At 35.5% G+C, this 23,049-nt stretch overlaps 1 protein-coding gene across 1 annotated transcript; it reads right to left on the minus strand.

Annotated features, from left to right (window-relative positions):
- Positions 1 to 1,464: 1,464 nt before the first annotated feature.
- LOC117334231 (DDB1- and CUL4-associated factor 12-like) lies at positions 1,465 to 20,296 on the minus strand. Its single transcript, XM_033893726.1, has 10 exons — positions 20,147 to 20,296; positions 18,350 to 18,627; positions 17,940 to 18,146; positions 16,077 to 16,137; positions 15,809 to 15,984; positions 12,279 to 12,341; positions 8,998 to 9,157; positions 8,382 to 8,527; positions 6,026 to 7,881; positions 1,465 to 5,830 (listed from the first exon to the last, which is right to left on the minus strand). Exons 1-9 carry the CDS (start codon positions 20,154 to 20,156, stop codon positions 7,726 to 7,728), a joined length of 1,257 nt encoding a protein of 418 aa, XP_033749617.1. The 5' UTR covers positions 20,157 to 20,296; the 3' UTR covers positions 1,465 to 5,830; positions 6,026 to 7,725.
- Between the last annotated feature and the right edge of the window lie 2,753 nt (positions 20,297 to 23,049).

The following is a 23,049-nucleotide window of genomic DNA, read 5'->3' on the forward strand; positions in this document are numbered from 1 at the left end:
GCATGGATTTGGGGCCGAATACAGGCCCCTTCCCCTAAAGAAAATTTGCTGTATTTTCCCCAATTTTTACTTCATATTTTCCCTTGTTTGTGAATAAATATGAAGAAATGTTGATCATATAACATTTCACATAATGTTTACACAAGCCAATGCTATAATTGATTGATCATAGAGCTATATTATGCTTATTCAAAATGATATTAAACCATTGACTTGATGATTATTTTTGAGCTTGGAAGAAAGTACATCTGTACATTTTTGCCGAAATTAAAAAGATATAGCTATATTTTCCCAATGGAAAAGGTACAGGCCCCTGTATAATCAGGGTAAGAAAAGCACTGCTATAGTTTATATTGGGAAATCACATTTTTGACTGATTTGTTTGATTTCTATTGGAATTCATTCTAACTTGGTTAACATTTTCAGTATGGGATGATAATATGATATATATGTTTGATAATTTGCATATGTTGGCCCTGACTGACCCCTAGGGGCTGATGGGCGGGGCCAAAAAGGGTCAATTGAATTAACTGAAATATTTCAAATCTCAGGTGACCGTTAAGGCCCATGGGCCTCTTGTTAACTTTGGGCACTGCTGGTGGTAATGTTAAATACATATTTGTACATATACAATCCCATCCCCCCTTTTAGCGGTGAAAATACAAATGTATAATAGTGATGAAAGTTCTTAATTGTTGTACAACTTTTTAGGTCACCCGAGACAAAGTCTCCAGTAACATATTCTATCCACCTTTTTGTCTTTCGTGCGTCCATAAACAATTAAACCTCTTTGCTGACATTTAGCAGAGACCTTCCATGGCCAAAGGTCAACCAAAGTGAATGATATGGTCCCCACCCCCCAAGAGGACTAAGCGATCTGGGGGCAAGATTCTTAAGCTCTCAAACACTTGGCAAGCCTCATATTTACAATCTTCTCCCTGGGATTGAGATCCCCATCTCACTCCCAAGGGCTAAAAGATTCTATAAATATGTGTTGTGGAAATATAACATTTACAGTGATATATCATCGAGGTATAAATATGTGTTTGTGGAAATATAACATTTACAGTGATATTTCATCGAGGTATAAATATGTGTTTGTGGAAATATAACATTAACAGTGATATTTCATCGAGGTATAAACGTGGGTTTGTGGAAATATAACATTTACAGTGATATTTCATCGAGGTATAAATGTAGGTTTGTGGAAATATAACATTTACAGTGATATTTCATCGAGGTATAAATATGTGTTTGGGAAATATAACATTTACAGTGATATTTCATCGAGGGACGTCACACTTGTCATGTGTTTACTCTGAATAAACATAATACAATGTGGAAATGTAAACTGGGTAGATGGGAGGTTTGAGGGCCTCATACTTCATCATTGTGGGGTATACAAATGTAAAAAATCAATATTCTTCACCTTGTATGCTAGATAAAAAAACAATATCAAAATTATACATATGGCAGAGATTTATTTCGAAATTTTTAAAATGCAATTTTCTACAATCTATGTCAACATCCAATCTCCCCCAGGGTTTCAAACACAAGCTAATGCATTCTTCTGGGAGAGATTGGTCAACATCATTACTTTATATTACCGTATAAACATAATTAATATAAAGTACTAGAATAACTGAATCCTCCCTCCGGTTCTCTCCTATAATATGTATAACAGTAAACATCTTATTCCCTGTAGGTCATATTCAGGATTGTCTTATAACAAGACACAAGATCACATTCCTATTAAACCACAACAAATATTTAGTAGATAAAGTATTGAAAGACCAAACAAACATACCAACAGAAAATTAACATATTTTTATACGTCAAGTTCATTAACATAGCTATATAGTTTGACATTACTTGGACTTAAAATATAATTAATGCAGCATTTGATGTACAATGATCATTAGTCTAAAGATAACATGTAAATATATCTTGTTAAAGCGAAGGTTTCTGAGGGGTTTATCAGCCTTTTCATAAATATAATATAGGCCAATCGGTTTACAGGCCGATATCAACAGGCTGATAAATTTACAGATCGATATCAACAGGCTGATAAATTTACAGGCCGATATCAACAGGCTGATAAATTTACAGGTCGATATCAACAGGCTGATAAATTTACAGGCCGATATCAACAGGCTGATAAATTTACAGGCCGATATCAACAGGCTGATAAATTTACAGGCCGATATCAACAGGCTGATAAATTAACATGCCGATATCAACAGGCTGATAAATTTACAGGTCGATATCCACAGGCTGATAAATTAACAGGCCGATATCAACAGGCTGATAAATTTACAGGCCGATATCGACAGGCTGATAAATTAACATGCCGATATCAACAGGCTGATAAATTTACAGGTCGATATCAACAGGCTGATAAATGTACAGGTCAATATCAACAGGCTGATAAATTAACAGGCCGATATCAACAGGCTGATAAATTTACAGGCCGATATCCACAGGCTGATAAAAAAACAAGTAAAACATCAGAAACCTTTGGATTAATATCTGGTGTGCCCTTATTTGGTTGTAACTCTAATTATGTTATGTTTTTTATTCGGTTCAGTGACTATATGTATGGTGAACTTGCTCGTGTCTTGGAATAGAACTGTAGTATTGCTAATGTTTGGTGAGATTCCAGACAATAAACTGATAAATATCTCAATTTGGTTATCTCATCTTTGTAGTTATATTTTCTACAGATGTTCTGCCCTGAACCTTTCTACATCCTTGTTACATGTAACAGTGTCATTTGGCAACTGATGGCATTCTGGAAATTTTACAATGCCAAGTAAATAAAGCACATTTACTCGGTTAATACTGTACCCATGCTAACTAAGGGCAGTAACTCTGTAAATACTGTACCCATGCTAAATAAGGGCAGTTACTCTCTAAATACTGTACCCATTCTAACTAAGGGCAGTAACTCTGTTAATATGGTACCCATTCTAACTAAAGGCAGTGACTCTGTTAATACTGCACTCGTGCTAACTAAGGGCAGTAACTCTGTTAATAAGGAGTTATATGGTATTAACTTATCAAATGCTACCCTTCCTATCATTACACTGATATGTAACAATTATAAGAAGACCAAGACAATCAAAATTTCTAAATATTATTTAGGGGCACTGGACAAGAATATTAGGGGCACTGGACAAGAATATTACAGGAAAGAAGTAAACCTAAAGAATTTACATAATATCCCTGTGGTTACAAAATTAACATCTTGTGCTACTACATTCCTGCATAATGAAATGTAACATGTAATACCATTAAAAGTTGATGATATAATAAATCATGTCGACAATCAAAATATAAAAAATTCATTTTATCATCCTAAAAAGTATTGATCATGTAAAGAATTCAACATTCCACTGGGTAAAATTCTACATATACACTATGTGATGAAATTGATATTCTTTGCCACCTACCATGTAAAAAGAACAAAAACAAAAAAAAACAAAAAAAAAAACGCACACTTGACTGTTTGAAAACTAAACTGGTTCTGTTTACCAGAGGATTCATTAAAAAACTGAAGTTCTTGAAAATCTGTTGTTAATCTTGGTGATGACAGCATATGACTTCTATTACAGTCCTAATGTTCACAAATAATAATTAAAAGTGTTCAGTTAAATAATTTCACACACAACAGACAAGATGTCCTGCACATTCACAATGTCTATGACGTACAAACATAAACTTTATAGAATAAGGACAATCACATGTATGTCAATTTTATACATATAGTTCCATAAAGGAAAGAACAGAAAGTGACATCATACAAACATTTATTCCTCGAAAAAGATTCCTTATATGATAATGATTTCACTCAATACTTCAACGTAAAGACATGTAAATACACCATTTTGATATCAATCTTATTTTGTAACCATGAATGTAAGTTAAATCAACATTCTGTCGTTGAAATGAGTTTAAGCTATAAAAATAAAAGTAAACGGGATCTTGTATTTCTCTCGACTAGTTACAGTTATAAACATTACCGTAATAACTCTTAAGTCGGAAGATAACCTCAAGTTCTTAGAAATATAAGTTTTTGAAAATGCAACGACTATCAATATAAGCATGCGCAGGCAAGTTCACAAACGGAATTGAAAATGATGTACGTAGCTCCCAGAGTAACCAAATAGCTAGTTGGTCACAGAAATCGGAAGCAGTAAGAAAATGAGGACAAGATGGCGACCGTAAAAAATATTGTATAAATATCAGCAACTAGATGGTAAGAGAACTAAGGAAGCCGTGTCGGTCGAGTCAAATGTGGAATTCGAGTTACTTCTTGAAAGTTCTGCATGGTTACTCAACTGGATAGCCTGACAGGTTCGTAATGAAATTATGGTCAAAGTTACTAACTTGCTACTGCGCTGACAATTAAATTGTAGACACTAAAACTTCATATTACCTCATTGAACCACAATAAATTATTTTATTATATGATTGGCATGTAACACAAACACTCATTGGTCCTAATGGAATCACATGACATCACTTATTTCCTTGGAAATACATTATGACATCACCAAGGAGTCAATAAAATGTTTTGTCAGGTCCATGTAATCTTATAGTGACTCCCTCTAAAAATAGAAATTATGTCACCTGAGCAATGTGTAGTTTTAGCAGAGGTTAATGTAACATTCCACAGACCTGGCGACCTGGGGGACCCACCACCCCCCAGTGATGTGATTAGGTATTTTAAAGGAACTTTCTTAGTTTTTTTTGTTTTTTTTTTTAATTAATATAAACCATATATCAAAGTAAATGCAGACTTTAGTTCCAGGCAATCCAGGGTTTTACGGACCTGCCCTGAACGATTCCCCCCCCCTGTAACCAAGGATTGCTCTCAACTAAAGTTTGTATTTGTATATTACAAGTATACTGTGTATTTGTCTTATCTTTGTACTCAATCTGTGGGCAATTCCTTCATTTACATTCATGTCACACATATTTCTGAAAGTTAGTGCATGAGTAAGATAATGTTTGTGTGTAGTACTTTAAATGTCTTTGATATTCTTAACTCATTTACTAGCTATACATGTTACCATGTCATAAGTAATTGAGGCAAAACAGGCCATAATTGGGGTTTATCATCACATCAAAAGCGATACATCTACATTTTCGCTATGCTGTGATCTGTTTACGGGTTGTCTGTGGTGTCATGTGATATCTTAATGAAGTGGAGGAGGCGTGGCTAAATATTCCAGTGTGGATGCACAAAGGCAGACTTCTGAAAGAATTGATCAGAAACACTTCATTCTTTTGAAGAGGAATTGTTTGCTGAAACACACCTATAGTTTTACCGAGTATGCTATTCAGTGTTGGTAAAAAAAACCCAACTTTACAAATCAAAAAACTGACAAGAGAGATTTGCGCTTGTAACAAACCCATATTCCCCTATTTGTGGTATCACCCAATTATACAGAGGAGCACATCATCCAATTATGTGGAGGAAACATCGCTCAACAATATGGAGGATCACATCGACTAATTATATGGAGGAGCACATCATCCAATTATGTGGAGGAAACATCGCTCAACAATATGGAGGATCACATCACCCAATTACTCATTAGTACTGGAGGGTAAGATGGCAGGTTTCTAACCTGTAGCGCCCTCATTAGTACTGGAGGGTAAGATGGCAGGTTTCTAACCTGTAGTGCCCTCATTAGTACTGGCGGGTATGATGACAGGATTCCAAACCTGTAGTGCCCTCATTAGTACTGGAGGGTATTATGGCAGGATTCCAAACCTATAGTGCCCTCATTAGTACTGGAGGGCAAGATGGCAGGTTTCTAACCTGTAGTGCCCTCATTAGTACTGGCGGATAAGATGGCAGGATTCCAAACCTATAGTGCCCTCATTAGTACTAGAGGGTATTATGGCAGGATTCCAAACCTATAGTGCCCTCATTAGTACTGGAGGGTATTATGGCAGGATTCCAAACCTTTAGTGCCCTCATTAGTACTGGAGGGTAAGATGGCAGGTTTCTAACCTGTAGTGCCCTCATTAGTTAGTACTGGCGGGTATGATGGCAGGTTTTAAACCTGCAGTGCTCTTGCAAGACCTGTTGGGTATAGTCATAATAGTGCTGGTCTAGGAATAACGACCCTGTCAAGTAATATCTAGGAATATCTTCACTATATATAGCTGAGCAAATTTTTGTTTATTTTAACTGTGAAAGTCTAAAACACAAGATGTTACAATGTAAGACATCAGGGCCAAAATATTAACCAATGCTTTTGACTGCTTTGAAAATTGTAATCCACAAGCAAAAGTAATCTTCATTTTTTTTTTTACATTTTTTGCACCATAGTGTAAGACCCATAGTCCAAACAGAAGAAAGACAACCAATGCTTAGGGTATGTATTTTTGACTGTCAAGATGGGAAAAAGAAAAAAAAATGCAATAATTATTATAACTATATTGAAAGTCAATTATACAACGACTTGAATATGTTTACAATTATAATTATAATGCCCCTCGTTATCATCCAGCATCAACATACTTTCAAGAATGGAACATTTGCAATATTATCAAAGCTGCCTATCACCTAGTTATAATGTGGCATTGATAAAAAAGTTATTTACATGTAGAAAAAATGATCAAATGGTATACATTTGAAACAATGATAAATGTTAATTCATGTATTTTTTCCACAATAAGTCCATGTCTGACAAGAAGCCCATGTCTGGCAATGAGCCTATCCTTGGTAATAAGCCAATATCTGACAATAAGCTCATGTCTGATAATAAGCCCATGTCTGGCAATAAGACCATGCCTGGTAATAAGCCCATGTCTGACAATAAGCTTGTGTCTGGTATTAAGCCCATGTCTAGCACATCCAAATGTCTTGCACCTCAGAAAAAAACATGGTCTTGTAATCAGCACTATATTGATTCTGAGAAGATGTGTTGCCCACCCACCCACTTCCCCATGTTACTTATGTTAGAATAAATACTGAATTATCCATTATGTTTGATAAAGTTAATGAGATATATCTTGCTATATCTGATTGCCAGTGATATGTGTAAAGGTTTTCAGATGATCCTCGACTTATAGCAATTTCAAAAGTTAGATTACAAATCTGAAGAGTTAACACATATGCCAAATAATAGACAAGTCCATTCAAATGTCTAAACTCATATTAAAGAGTCCTAAATATCCTCAAGGGTCTACAGAAACTCATGTAAAAGGGAGATGGAAACATTCTTTCCAAGGTCTACTGAAGGCCCTGTACATGTCTATAATCAGGGTCTACAGAAGGCCCTGTACATGTCTATAATCAGGGTCTACTGAAGGCCCTGTACATGTCTATAATCAGGGTCTACAGAAGGCCCTGTACATGTCTTTAATCAGGGTCTACAGAAGGCCTTGTACATGTCTATAATCAGGGTCTACAGAAGGCCCTGTACATGTCTATAATCAGAGTCTACTGAAGGCCCTGTACATGTCTATAATCAGGGTCTACTGAAGGCCCTGTACATGTCTATAATTAGGGTCTACAGAAGGCCCTGTACATGTCTATAATCAGGGTCTACTGAAGGCCATGTACATGTCTATAATCAGAGTCTACTGAAGGCCCTGTACATGTCTATAATTAGGGTCTACAGAAGGCCCTGTACATGTCTATAAGTGTATCTGCCCTTGCCGCGTTTATTATATTTTAGTTGTTGAATCCTATGAGGAGTAACATCAATGCCACAGACCAGCGTAGTTTCCCCACAGTCCTGCTGGTAGAGGTCCACCGGCCGCAAACAATCGTGTCCCTGTACTGTCAAACTGATGTGTATAGATGGCATTGGGATAACTATTGTCCATGAAAAATTCTCTGTAGTTTTCATCTCTTGACTGTGAAAAGATAAAAAAATCATTCGAAAATAATTCAGAGGAAATATTGAAAACTCTGGATGTGATACCTGGATTTGTATCCTCAAATGTACTAACACAGTACATATCTATAACCATATCTACATAATGTACTAACACAGTACATATCTATAACCATATCTACATAATGTACTAACACAGTACATATCTATAACCATATCTACATAATGTACTAACACAGTACATATCTATAACCATATCTACATAACGTACTAACACAGTACATATCTATAACCATATCTACATAATGTACTAACACAGTACATATCTATAACCATATCTACATAATGTACTAACACAGTACATATCTATAACCATATTTACATAATGCCAATTTAATAAATGCAGTTAGAGTATTGGCATTGTAATGAAGTCGGACAATATATCAAGGGAAACCTACACAGGAATTTCTAACAAAAGACATTTGGAGCTGAACCACAATGATAATGACCCAAACTTACCAAGAAACCATTTCCTACTGTCATCGTACATGGATGTCCGCAACCACACTCCAAATATTTCCCAGCTTTGGTGTCAAAAAACAGGATATTGCCTACACCTGTTCCTATTGTCAGAACATCATCTCGGAAACTCACCGATCGCACACCTGTTGAGAATTCACCAAACAATTATATCAGACTAATATGTTCTAAATTTATCACTTTTAACAATCTTTGACCTCTGAATTTGTATCAGCTTACAAAACATGGTATCAATGACAAATCAATTTAGTTGTTTTTATTGAGGCAATGGAATATGACTTGGTATCTGACTCTGTGACTATTGGAAAGACAGAAATCCAAGAGAGGAATTTACAGATCATATACTGTAATTGTACCATGCAGAAACATCTATTACGTTACTGACTTAAAACAAAGTTATAGACAGAGCAATCTGTTCAAACAGCAAATAATGATCAAGGAAATCTTCTGGATTTTTCATAGTGATTGAATTCTGAATCAGGATGAGGGGGCCCATAAGACCTATCGATGGATTAGGTACTTTTAAACATAGCAGAATTAATCAATTCCTTCATTGTTAAACACGTATAATTATGTATTAAGTAGATATACTAACCTCCGCCACGATAGCGAGAGATGATGGTTGTGAGAGTGTTTGGGCAGCGAGGGTCAACTAAGTTGATGTGAGATTGTGATCCTACTGCATACAATGTTCTTTCCTTGGACACACACATACATACATTCTCCTTGGTGTGAAAAAGTCTTCTATAGGTTCTCTGTAAAACACACATATGTATATGGGTTCTCTATAGAACACATTATGTATATAGGTTCTCTATAAAACACACACATATGTATATAGGCTCTCTATAAAACACACATATGTATATAGGTTCTCTATAGAACACACACATATGTATATAGGTTCTCTGTAAAACACATATGTATATAGGTTATCTATAGAACACACACATATGTATATAGGTTCTCTATAGAACACACACATATGTATATAGGTTCTCTATAGAACACACACATATGTATATAGGTTCTCTATAGAACACACATATGTATATAGGTTCTCTATAGAACACACACATATGTATATAGGTTCTCTATAGAACACACACATATGTATATAGGTTCTCTATAAAACACACACATATGTATATAGGTTCTCTATAGAACACACATATGTATATAGGTTCTCTATAAAACACACATATGTATATAGGTTCTCTATAAAACACACACATATGTATATAGGTTCTCTATAGAACACACACATATGTATATAGGTTCTCTATAGAACACACACATATGTATATAGGTTCTCTATAGAACACACACATATGTATATAGGTTCTCTATAAAACACACATATATGTATATAGGTTCTCTATAGAACACACATATGTATATAGGTTCTCTATAGAACACACACATATGTATATAGGTTCTCTATAGAACACACATATGTATATAGGTTCTCTATAGAACACACACATATGTATATAGGTTCTCTATAGAACACACATATGTATATAGGTTCTCTATAAAACACACATATGTATATAGGTTCTCTATAGAACACACATATGTATATAGGTTCTCTATAAAACACATATGTATATAGGTTCTCTATAGAACACACACATATGTATATAGGTTCTCTATAGAACACACACATATGTATATAGGTTCTCTATAGAACACACACATATGTATATAGGTTCTCTATAAAACACACACATATGTATATAGGTTCTCTATAAAACACACATATGTATATAGGTTCTCTATTATAATAGAACACACACATATGTATATAGGTTCTCTATAGAACACACACATATGTATATAGGTTCTCTATAAAACACACATATGTATATAGGTTCTCTATAAAACACACATATGTATATAGGTTCTCTATAAAACACACACATATGTATATAGGTTATCTATAAAACACACATATGTATATAGGCTCTCTATAAAACACACATATGTATATAGGTTCTCTATAAAACACACATATGTATATAGGTTCTCTATAGAACACACACATATGTATATAGGTTCTCTATAAAACACACATATGTATATAGGTTCTCTATAGAACACACACATATGTATATAGGTTCTCTATAAAACACAGACATATGTATATAGGTTATCTATAAAACACACATATGTATATAGGTTATCTATAAAACACACATATGTATATAGGTTCTCTATAAAACACACATATGTATATAGGTTCTCTATAGAACACACATATGTATATAGGTTCTCTATAGAACACACACATATGTATATAGGTTCTCTATAGAACACACACATATGTATATAGGTTCTCTATAAAACACACATATGTATATAGGTTCTCTATAGAACACACACATATGTATATAGGTTCTCTATAAAACACACATATGTATATAGGTTCTCTATAAAACACACATATGTATATAGGTTCTCTATAGAACACACATATGTATATAGGTTCTCTATAAAACACACATATGTATATAGGTTCTCTATAAAACACACATATGTATATAGGTTCTCTATAAAACACACATATGTATATAGGTTCTCTATAAAACACACATATGTATATAGGTTCTCTATAAAACACACATATGTATATAGGTTCTCTATAAAACACACATATGTATATAGGTTCTCTATAGAACACACACATATGTATATAGGTTCTCTATAAAACACACACATATGTATATAGGTTCTCTATAAAACACACATATGTATATAGGTTCTCTATAGAACACACACATATGTATATAGGTTCTCTATAAAACACACACATATGTATATAGGTTCTCTATAAAACACACATATGTATATAGGTTCTCTATAGAACACACACATTTGTATATAGGTTCTCTATAAAACACACATATGTATATAGGTTCTCTATAGAACACACACATATGTATATAGGTTCTCTATAAAACACACACATATGTATATAGGTTCTCTATAAAACACACATATGTATATAGGTTCTCTATAAAACACACATATGTATATAGGTTCTCTATAAAACACACATATGTATATAGGCTCTCTATAGAACACACACATATGTATATAGGTTCTCTATAAAACACACATATGTATATAGGTTCTCTATAGAACACACATATGTATATAGGTTCTCTATAGAACACACATATGTATATAGGTTCTCTATAGAACACACATATGTATATAGGTTCTCTATAGAACACACATATGTATATAGGTTCTCTATAGAACACACACATATGTATATAGGTTCTCTATAGAACACACACATATGTATATAGGTTCTCTATAAAACACACACATATGTATATAGGTTCTCTATAAAACACACACATATGTATATAGGTTCTCTATAAAACACACACATATGTATATAGGTTCTCTATAAAACACACATATGTATATAGGTTCTCTATAGAACACACATATGTATATAGGTTCTCTATAAAACACACATATGTATATAGGTTCTCTACTTCTCTATAAAACACACATTATACACATGTTAAAATGCTATATATAAAGTTCTTCTAAAAAACCTGTTAATGGCCAAAACACAGATGTCTTTGATAAAATTAATTTAATGTAATGTATTGATGATTCTTTGGCAAAAGAAGCTTTAAAAAGTGGACTGAAAGCATATAAGGTTAGCATGAAATACAAAAATATAGCCAAATCACAACAAACAACATGTAACTTTACACTAAAAATATCTTTGTAAATAAATGAACATGTTAATTCATAGTTTCAGTTTAAATTTCTACATTTCATGGAAAATATTGAGCAAATTCAATTTTCACATAAAAAGAAGTACTTTAAGTACAACGCAAAGATACTTACAGCAGTAAACGTTTCCACATCCCAGAGATAAAAATAAGCATTCAGAGACAGGACAGCTAGCTCCTGTAAACATTTAAAACACAATTATTATATAGCATGCTTGTCTACCAGAGTTATCTCCCTTACTACTATAATAATAATATCTTTTATTTATCCAGGGTTACATATTTAGACAATGTCTAGTTTACAACATGGCCCTGCCTCCTGTATATGTACAAACATAATACAATTTAAGATAACAATATCATAATGTAAGCAAATATCACAGTTAATGGAACTTAAAATTTAGCATATTGTAAAACTTAAATAGTGAGTACTTGTATATCACACAAGTGTAACTAATTAACATGGTTAAATCACTATGATAGTGGAATATACATACAATGCTAATATAGCACATGGTAAAAATTGACAAGATATACACTAGTATAGTGTGTATTAAAATGAGACAATGAAGTCAGTTTTATAAAAGTTTTGATTGAAAATTTTCGACTAAAATTACATATAGAATATAAAATACTGGTGTATATCTGGTAAGGTGAAGATTGAGAGAAATAATCCTGCAGATATCTGCTTTTAAAAACTCTAACACTACTAGAGTCTCTTATGGCATTACTTGCTTCGTTCCACTGGACTGAACAAGTATATATACTAAGGAACGTTTGGCATACTTTGTTCTTGTTGTTGGAATATATAATTTGTTGGAAACAGAAGCTCTGGTTGTTCTTATATTAACATTACTTACATAACAAAACATATGTGTAAGAGTATTAGGTGATTCACAGTGTAAAATTTTAAAAGAGAGAACCATTTTTCTAAAAATGTAAAAGTCTGATAATATGGCATCCATTTTAATTTTTCAAAGAGTATTCTGGAAGGAGTAAGGACATCTCTGACATTCAACAATATTCTTGCAGCTCTTTTCTGTAATTTCAAAATCTTATTTAAATGTGCTTTATTGCTAGGCTCACTCCAGACAGTTGAACAATACATAAAATGTGGAAACACAACACTGTTAAACACAGTTTTTAAAACATCACTTGACATAAAAGAACTTAGCTTTCTTAAAACACCAACCTTTTTAGATATTTTCTTCGAAATATATTCTATATGCTCTTTCCAAGAGAGACAACGATCAATAAAAACACCCAGTAACTTAGCACAGTTTACAGTTTCAATCGTGAGACCCCCAACTTTCAAAGACAGCTGCCGACATCTTGCAAGCTTCTGAGAGGACCCTATCATCATACACTGGGTTTTAGTTCAGTTTAGACTTAATTTATTGTCTCTCATCCATTTTACTGTATTTAAAATATCGTCAGACATTTTTGATTCTAAATCATCTACTGTTTCCCCCCGCACACTCTGCGATGTATGATCTGCATACATCATAGCTGATGAGTGTTTTAAACACTTTGGGTAATCATTAATGTTTAAAATAAAAAGTAGAGGTACTAAAATAGAGCCTTGAGGTACCCCAATATTAATTGGGAGAAAGTCTGATAAAACACCGGAGAAACTGACAGCTTGTGTTCTTCCAGTCAGGTAAGATTTAAAGAAGTTAATGGCTGAAGTAGATACACCATATGCATTGAGCTTATGCAACAGAACGCTATGGTTAACTGTATCAAAAGCTTTACGAAGATCTATAAACACCACACCAGTAAGATACCCTTCGTCAATATTCTTCAGCCATTTATCGACCACACTTACTAGAGCAGTCTCTGTTGAGTGGTTTGGTCGAAACCCAAATTGACTGTAACAAATTAGTTTATTAGAAGTTAAAAATTAGTAAAATGTATTATGTACATGTCTTTCTAATATTTTACTAAGAGCCAACAAGTACAGAAACTGGTCTATAGTTATTTACACGATGTGGGGTCATCAGCTTTAAAAATTGGTGTGACCTTTGCTTTTTTCCATTCGGAGGGAAAAATACCCTTTGATATAGACATATTCAATAAAAAGGTTATATTAGAGGAGATAAAATTGTCTCACCAGCACATTTCAAAAGTTATACAGATATACCATCTAAACCAGTGGCTTTACCATCAGGCATAAGTTTAATTTGACGGCGTACAAAATCTGTTGTAATGCTTGGAATGCTATATGGTATCTCAATATCAAAGTTCTCAATGTCCGGAAGACTTTCATCAAAATCTTTACCAATAACGGTACCGATACTACAAAAGAATTTGTTGAAATTATTGGATATGTCAACTTTATCATCTATTTGAATTCCGTCAACATTGAGATTCACTGTACTTTTGGATTTATTACTGGGCAAAAATTCCTTAATCTTTTTCCAAATTTCTTTTGAGCTTTGAGAACATTGCATGAGAGCCTCATCTAGGTAATCTCGTTTTGCTTTTCTAATTTTGGAAAGAACTCTAAAGAGCACCCAATCAGCCTCTAATTTTGATTTTCGAGCTTTTTCGTGAAGATAGTCACGATTGTGCATTTCATTTAAAATATCATCATTTATCCGTTTTTTTTAGTGTGCTTTGACCCGTTTTTCATGAATTGGTGCATGTTTATCAATAACACTCATAAAAAGATCCTTAAAAGAAGCCCAAACATCATCAACATCGTCAAATGCTTCAATTAAGCTCCATGGGACCTGCTGCATGTCAGCTGATAGGTCTTCCAGGTTGATGTCCTTGAATTTCCAGTATTTGATAGTTGTATGGTTTCTAGGAGCATAACCTCTGTTCTTTTTAATGGTATAAACTAAATGATGATCACTGATTCCAACTGGAATGACTCCAGATTCCAAACATCCACTTTATCACCTTACTACTTTATCACATTGTATTGATATTCTGTATTTCAGGTTTACATGGAAATCCACAAACATATAGACAAACAATTGTACCTTTCTCAACACTATTGATACAAGAGGTCCATGGGCCTTAACGGTCACCTAAGTTTTGAAATATTTCAGTCAATTTGACCCTTTCTGATCCGCCTATCAGCCCTTGGGCGCAGTCAGGCAAACAGGTGTATACCAACAAACACAGTCGTTCCATGCTGATAATGTTAACAATGTTAGAATGAATTCTAAAGAAATTAAACCAATGATAATCAAAAATGTGATTTCCCCATACAAACTATAGTAAAGTTTACCCCCTCCCAGGGGCAAACGTGAGACACCAGGGTCATGAAATTCACAATTTTGGTAAAGTACCTAAGACCCTCCCATCTATGAAAAGTATTTGATTCTACCATATTTGGGTGTGAGTATTGGGAAGATTTTTGAAGCACACTCAATTTTAGGACCATAAAACTCACAAGTTTGAATTGGTTGACCTTTGGCCATGAAAGATTTTCTGCAAAGTTTCATTGAAATTGGTTCAGGGGTTTCTGAGAAGAAGTTGAAAATGGAAATTGTTGACTATGACAACAGACAAAAGTTGATTGGAAAAAGTCACTTGAGATTATGTCTCAGGTGACATAAAAATGGTTGGTTATGTGCTTATTTTGAACACAGATAATTTTTTTTCCAAAACAACACTTGCTCTCCGTTTTACCTTTCTGTAATCGTTGTAGCAAAGTGCCCGCACTTTGTTAGCCTTATCACAGTACTCGACTGATTCTGGACCCTTGATAGCATACTCTGGCACCTGTAGGCTCTGTAGTCGTGAAGTTTGATCAATGTCCTCCGTGTTGTCTACTCGCCAAAGACACAGTCTGCTGTCTCGTGAGCCTTAAACCATCAAACATAAGGAAATTTGATTTACATTAATTCCTACATAAGAAAACAGAGAGATCGATGTTTCCTTACTATTAGACACTTACCTGTCACTAGAAATTCATCATCAATCCATGAAATGTCAAATATCCAATCTGTGTGGCCTTTCTGAAAGTCACAGAAAACCACCATTTATTTCATATCTAAAATATATGCAGTTCTGTTAAATTGGAATTAATTTTTTTTTTTTTTTTTTTTTAACTTATTTTGTTTAAATGTCCTATTAACAGCCAGAGTCATTTTAGGACGTGCCAGGTTTGGAAGTGGAGGAAAGCTGGAGTACCCGGAGAAAAACCACTGACCTATGGTCAGTACGAGGCAACTCCCCCACATAGGTTTCGAACTAGCAACGCAGAGGTGGAGGGCTAGTGATAAAGTGTCGGGACACCTTAACCACTCGGCCACCGCGTCCCCCCAGAGATGGAGGGCTAGTGATAAAGTGTCGGGACACCTTAACCACTCGGCCACCGCGGCCCACCAGAGATGGAGGGCTAGTGATAAAGTGTCGGGACACCTTAACCACTCGGCCACCACGGCCCCCAGAGATGGAGGGCTAGTGATAAAGTGTCGGGACACCTTAACCACTCGGCCACCGCGGCCCCCCAGAGATGGAGGGCTAGTGATAAAGTGTCGGGACACCTTAACCACTCGGCCACCGCGGCCCACCAGAGATGGAGGGCTAGTGATAAAGTGTCGGGACACCTTAACCACTCGGCCACCGCGGCCCACCAGAGATGGAGGGCTAGTGATAAAGTGTCAGGACACCTTAACCACTCGGCCACCACGGCCCCCAGAGATGGAGGGCTAGTGATAAAGTGTCGGGACACCTTAACCACTCGGCCACCGCGGCCCCCCAGAGATGGAGGGCTAGTGATAAAGTGTCGGGACACCTTAACCACTCGGACACCGCGGCCCCCTAGAGATGGAGGGCTAGTGATAAAGTGCCGGGACACCTTAACCACTCGGCCACCGCGGCCCCCAAAGATGGAGGGCTTGTGATAAAGTGTCAGGACACCTTAACCACTCGGCCACCGCGGCCCCCCAGAGATGGAGGGCTAGTGACAAAGTGTCGGGACACCTTAAACACTCGGCCACCGCGGCCCCCCCAGTGGTGGAGGGCTAGTGATAAAGCGTCGGGGCACCTTAACCACTCGGCCACCGCGGCCCTCCAGAGATAGAGGGCTAGTGATAAAGTGTCGGGACACCTTAACCACTCGGCCACTGCGGCCCCCTAGAGATGGAGGGCTAGTGATAAAGTGTCGGGACACCTTAACCACTCGGCCACCGCGGCCCCCCCAGTGGTGGAGGGCTAGTGATAAAGCGTCGGGACACCTTAACCACTCGGCCACCGCGGCCCCCCAGAGATAGAGGGCTAGTGATAAAGTGTCGGGACACCTTAACCACTCGGCCACCGCGGCCCCCCCAGGGGTGGAGGCTAGGGATAAAGCGTCGGGACACCTTAACCACTCGGCCACCGCGTCCCCTTGGAATTATTAGGGCCATGTCTATAGTCCCAGGTTTATCATGTCCTAAGCATAATAACTTATTAAGTGTAGAAATCATTAGAAAGAATGGAAAGGAAATATAACAAGAGACCCAAATACACCTATATCACCCACCCAATATTGAAAAGATTTAACAAATCATATGTAAAAGTATGTACTATGTGACATGTCTGTGTTGGCCAGTCTGGGTCGTGTACACACAGGAATGTTTGGCCAGGTCCATTTTCTTATATCCTATCATTGTATCATATTCCTGCAATACATGCACAGCTTATCAAATCAAAATAAACATAAACAACAGATTCAAAACAAAAAGGAAAGGCCTTGAAAATCTCTCTTAAGTTTTCTTAAGATTTATGAATCTTCATACCACTGGATCATGTATTGATAATAACTTTATCCTACCTCTCCAACCATTACAGGGTCAAAGGTCGGCAGTTGGTAAATAGCAAGATCATTGGTGTTCTCAGCCCCAGTGGCAAACAATGTCCCTGATGGATTTAGAGCAATGCTATGTATTCCACAAGGAGAGTCCGCTGGGTAACTATCATCACTGCTTTTTATGGACGGAATTTGAAGAAGTTTTCCTGTCATTGAATCTAACACCATCAACTGAAAATTAAGAAGTAGAACACAAATAAAGTTTTGACTTTGAAGTTTGATCTCTGTGTCTATAAGTATTACCTTACACATTAAAGACATCTAACTATACACCTTTATATATATATGTAAGGTTTTAAAATCCCTGCTTTTATCAGCTGTGTGTTAAATTTGGATCTGAATAATGTATTTTTTTCTATCTCTGTAATACTTACTTTATTGCATTTTGTACCGAAGGCGACCTGTCTATCATTGAGCCAGTGAGAAGAAAAGACCTTGTTTATTTCACCCAAGTCAAATTCTTTCTCTACCAACAGGCTCGGCACAGCTCTAGCTATATAGTCATTCACAACTGTTTGTGCTTTTTTCTTTAGGTTTCCATACTGTCTCATTTGTGTGTATAGAAATATGTCTTTGCTTGGATTTTTTCCGGTGCTCAGATGCTGTTCAGAGCTAGCAAACTCCTTGCTTTTAAGCTTACATCCTGTCCAAGCTGAAACAAAGATTTACAAACAAATTATATAGGTAGACAAAAAGCTAAATCAATATAAACAAATACTGGCAGTAGGCCTATGTATGGAACAAAAATATTTTGCTGAAATGATATTCATCATTAACATGAGTTTTACTACAGTATCAGCTAGCATTTTTAGCACATTTTACCCCTGTGAACTTTTGTGCAGGTTAAATATGGATAATTTGAACAAACTTGGTTGCCCTTCCCCTAAGCATGCTTCAAACCTAATGTCAGGTCTCTGGGCCTTTTTGTTATTGAGAAGTAGTTGTTTAAAGATATTAGCACATTTTACCACTGTGACCTTGAATGCAGGTCAAAGGTAATTCATTTGAACAAACTAGGCCTTCACCCCAGCATTCTACAGGCCCACTATCAACTTCCTGGTCTCTTGATTATTGAGCAGATGTAGTTTGAAGAGTTTTAGTCTATTTGACCCCTGTGACCCTGAATGTAGTAATTAGTAACAGTACTATACCTCAATTGGCAGATAATACACAAGTTGGCGGTTTTCCCCAACCATGGTTGGTAGAATATTTTTTACCTTGTCGGTAACTAAATTGTAAATAAATATTATAATAAAGTGTACTTTTTTTTTTATTGATTTTGGTTATTTTTAGTAACAAATCCATACTTCAACTGCGCGAATATAATATGTGAATTCACATATTATACGCAAGTTGGTGGTTTTCCCCAAGTGGTTTTACACCACTTGTAATTTGTGACTTCTAAATTAATGTTTGATGTAAAAGATATATATGACACTTAAAGTATTCTATTGTAGTAGGAGTGGAAAAATACACGGCCAGACCGGGGTTGGAACCCAGGACCTCCGAACACTAGCCGGATGTTTTACCGATTGAGCTACCTGGTTGCTGATTGACCCGGTCCAGTTCCGCTACACTCTTCCCTCCCTTTTTTAAGTCTACCACCCAGAAGACTTCACAACTCACAACCCAGACTCGAGTATCCCCTTGCCAAGTATTCATCTCACTTGAAACAAGGTTTGGTCACAAGACCAACTGTAGTAGGAGTGGAAAAATGCACGGCCAGACTATAGAAAAATCTTAACGAATTCCTGGGCGTGAAAAAAACCGGACCTGATGACAGCCGACCGCAGCCGGACTACAGGGCAAATTCATCGTAACACTCGAGGGCCGACCGCAGCCGGACTACTGGGCAACTTCATCGTAACACTCGAGAGCCGACTGCAGTCGTACTACAGCCTACAGGGCAAATTCATCGTAACTTCGTTAAATTTAATGCTAAACTTCAGTATTATGCACTCGTCCGATCGAAGTGAAATTTTGCACGATGTTAGATGAAGGTATAATCTGTATGTTACAGAAAAAAAATCTTCATTAACGAATTCCTCGGGGTGAAAAATATCTCCCTGGACACTCATTCCTCCCTGGTCACTCATTAGGTGCACCCATTTCGCTAGTATCTCGATAATCTGTCAATATTTCAGCGTTGTATACATTCAATCAACACAAACCTTTTGACATGTTGTCTCGCTGTGACAAATATATCTGCAAAAGCTGAAATCGGGAAGGAGTATCATTTACGTAGGTTGATTTCTTTTAAGTTGGTTCATCCTGCCAAATTAGACGGTTTTCTGTCATACAACAAACTTTAACGGAAACTAGCAGCGCCCTCTACAGTTTTGGCGGAAATTGGCTGGGCGATATTGGTAAAACATAAACCAATTCACGGGAAATATTTCCGGACTGTCGGCTAAACAACTTCATAAATTACAAAGAAAACCCATAGTGGACTGAACACCCTTTTAAGTACATGGGTCTATCCTTGATTTCTCTGCCAACACTAGAGTATATTTTCATCATTTTTGTACTGTATCTATTTGGTTCGATTAAAACAATATGACGCGTGCAGTAATTATTGGATTCTCTATAATCATTTTAAGCTCTTCTACTTCTTCCATTTAGGAAATAGACTCTTAGGAAAAATTTATGGCATCCCTCCTGGGCGCATGCGCAGAAAGGTATACATATTGAGATTTTTTTTTGTGGGGGGGGGGGGGGGGGGGGGGGGGGTGTGTGTTTATGTTCTTTTATATAAAATAGTCAACTTGTGCAATTTAAAAGAAGAGGATGGTCGTTTGTTAACTAGGTAAGGGTGGCGAGCGTGTTTAACTTGTCTGGTTTTGAACGAAGTGAGGATGTTGCTAGCGGCTATATCGATGGGTAGATTATTCCAGTTATAATGATGCGTGGAAAGAATGTGTTTTAAAGAGGTCTGTATGTGTTTGTATTTGTTCGAACTTATGTGACCGTCGTGTTTTTCTTGTTTCGGTGTTTCTTTTTTCTCCCACAGAAGACGGGATCGAACAGTTATTATGGTTTACATCATGTATCCAGAGACCTATATACTAAAAAAATTAATATAGGTCTCTGATGTATCTAATTATTAATGGTACTTTACGTGTCAAACACCAAATCTGTGAATTAAGGAGTAAGGAAATAGATTTCTTTAAATTCCTTTATCATTAATTTTCCATATTGTTTGTATGCAGATATAGCTTTCTGATTGGTTGAGTTTTTTCTTTTCATACCTCTATCAGAGACCTATATAATAGGTCTCTGCCTCTATGAAAAAACGTGAATGGCGCGAAAACCTTGTCTTCAAGATTTGTTCAAAAGAATAAGTAAAGTTATGCATAAAACGTATTTAAATTTGAAATACAGTTTCAGCTACGCGGATTCATACAGTTTGCAAATAATTTTTCCATTTTGCATACCCCTATGAAACTAAAAAAAAAAAAAAAATAAATAAATACTGACATCAATACTTAAATATCATGAACATTTCGTGGAAACAATAGAAAGTTTAACATGAGCGCGAATGTAATACAGTATATACTTACATATAAATAAAATCGCTATTATTTTTTTTCTAAAAGGTAGGGTTTACCCTAAGCCGAAGTTTGTAGTTGTTGTATTTCCCAGTTCTTACAATTATTGTGCGTCACTCTTATAAAGAACAAGAGGCCTATTCAAATAAGTACGCCAATTTACTGCTGTTATGGTTCATTTGACCTTAATTATTTTAAATTCATATCTAACATGTTTTACTTTTTTTTCTCTCTAAATTATCAATTATGAAGGGCCCCTTTGGACCACTAGTTCAGACCACCTGTATGGCTCTAATATTTAGACACGTTATGATTCTTTTAAGGTTAGATAAAAACTGTTGATATACAATATCTGTAATCTAAGGAATTACTGTCCCTGTAAATTATCTCATGGAATCGAAAATAAACGTAGAATTGTCCAATCCAAGATGAAAGCTATTTTTCATCATTGAGCGGCTATTTAAAAAAAAGGTGGTATTTTACAGGTAAGCAAAACTTATTTTTGTATTACATTCTGAATTTGATGCAGTTTTTTTTATAACTTATCATCACCGATATATTTTGTTTGTGATTAATTCATTGATTAAGAAATCCACATAGTTGCGACAAATGAAAATAATGATAAGAAATACAACTAGTATGCAGATGAACGCATAAAAATAAGTATAATTCACATATAATTCACATATAATTCACATACATGTATGATTGACAGATCGTTAAAGGCTTAACTCGCAAAATTAAATAGATAAATAAAAACTAAAGGGCCAAAGGCCCTGAGAAACGTCAGGGTCTGAGGTCATTTAATAAGAAATTTAAAATTGGATTTTATAGTCAGACAAGACATAACCGGATCTATCTTTATTCTATTTGTTGATTCAATTGATAGTTTAAATCTTATAAAACAACTACTTATTATATCAGGCAACGTTCATTCTAATCCAGGTCCATCATCAACCAATTGGAACAACAAATTATACTTAGAAGATTTATCTCTTATCAATCTGAATGTTCGATCTCTTAGGAACAAAACTGATACCCTCTCTACTGAATTCTCGGAGTATGATATTTTATGCATTACAGAAACACATCTCAATCCTGAAATTACTAATACTGACATACAAATCAATTCTCATCCAAACATTTATAGACAAGATAGACAAACACATTATGGCGGTGGTATAAGTATATATACTAAAAACAATGTACTAGCTACTCGTAGAAATGATTTAGAAACGGAAAATATTGAGATATTAATACTGGAAATTAATATTACAAATAAAAAATTTCTTCTCTGCTGTCTCTACAGGCCACCTAACTCATCTGTAGAATATTGGACAAAACTTGATAATGTTATTGATAATCTTATTGATACTAATCTTAACGTTATCATTACTGGTGACATTAATATCGACTTATTAACACTTCAAGTTCTTTATTACTTTAAGTCAGCTGACTTATCAGTTATAACATATATACAGAACAACATAATACAAAGACAACAACAGTTATACACGCGTACGCAC

The sequence above is a fragment of the Pecten maximus genome, chromosome 9, assembly GCF_902652985.1.
Source record: "Pecten maximus chromosome 9, xPecMax1.1, whole genome shotgun sequence".
In the NCBI taxonomy this organism is placed as follows: domain Eukaryota; kingdom Metazoa; phylum Mollusca; class Bivalvia; order Pectinida; family Pectinidae; genus Pecten; species Pecten maximus.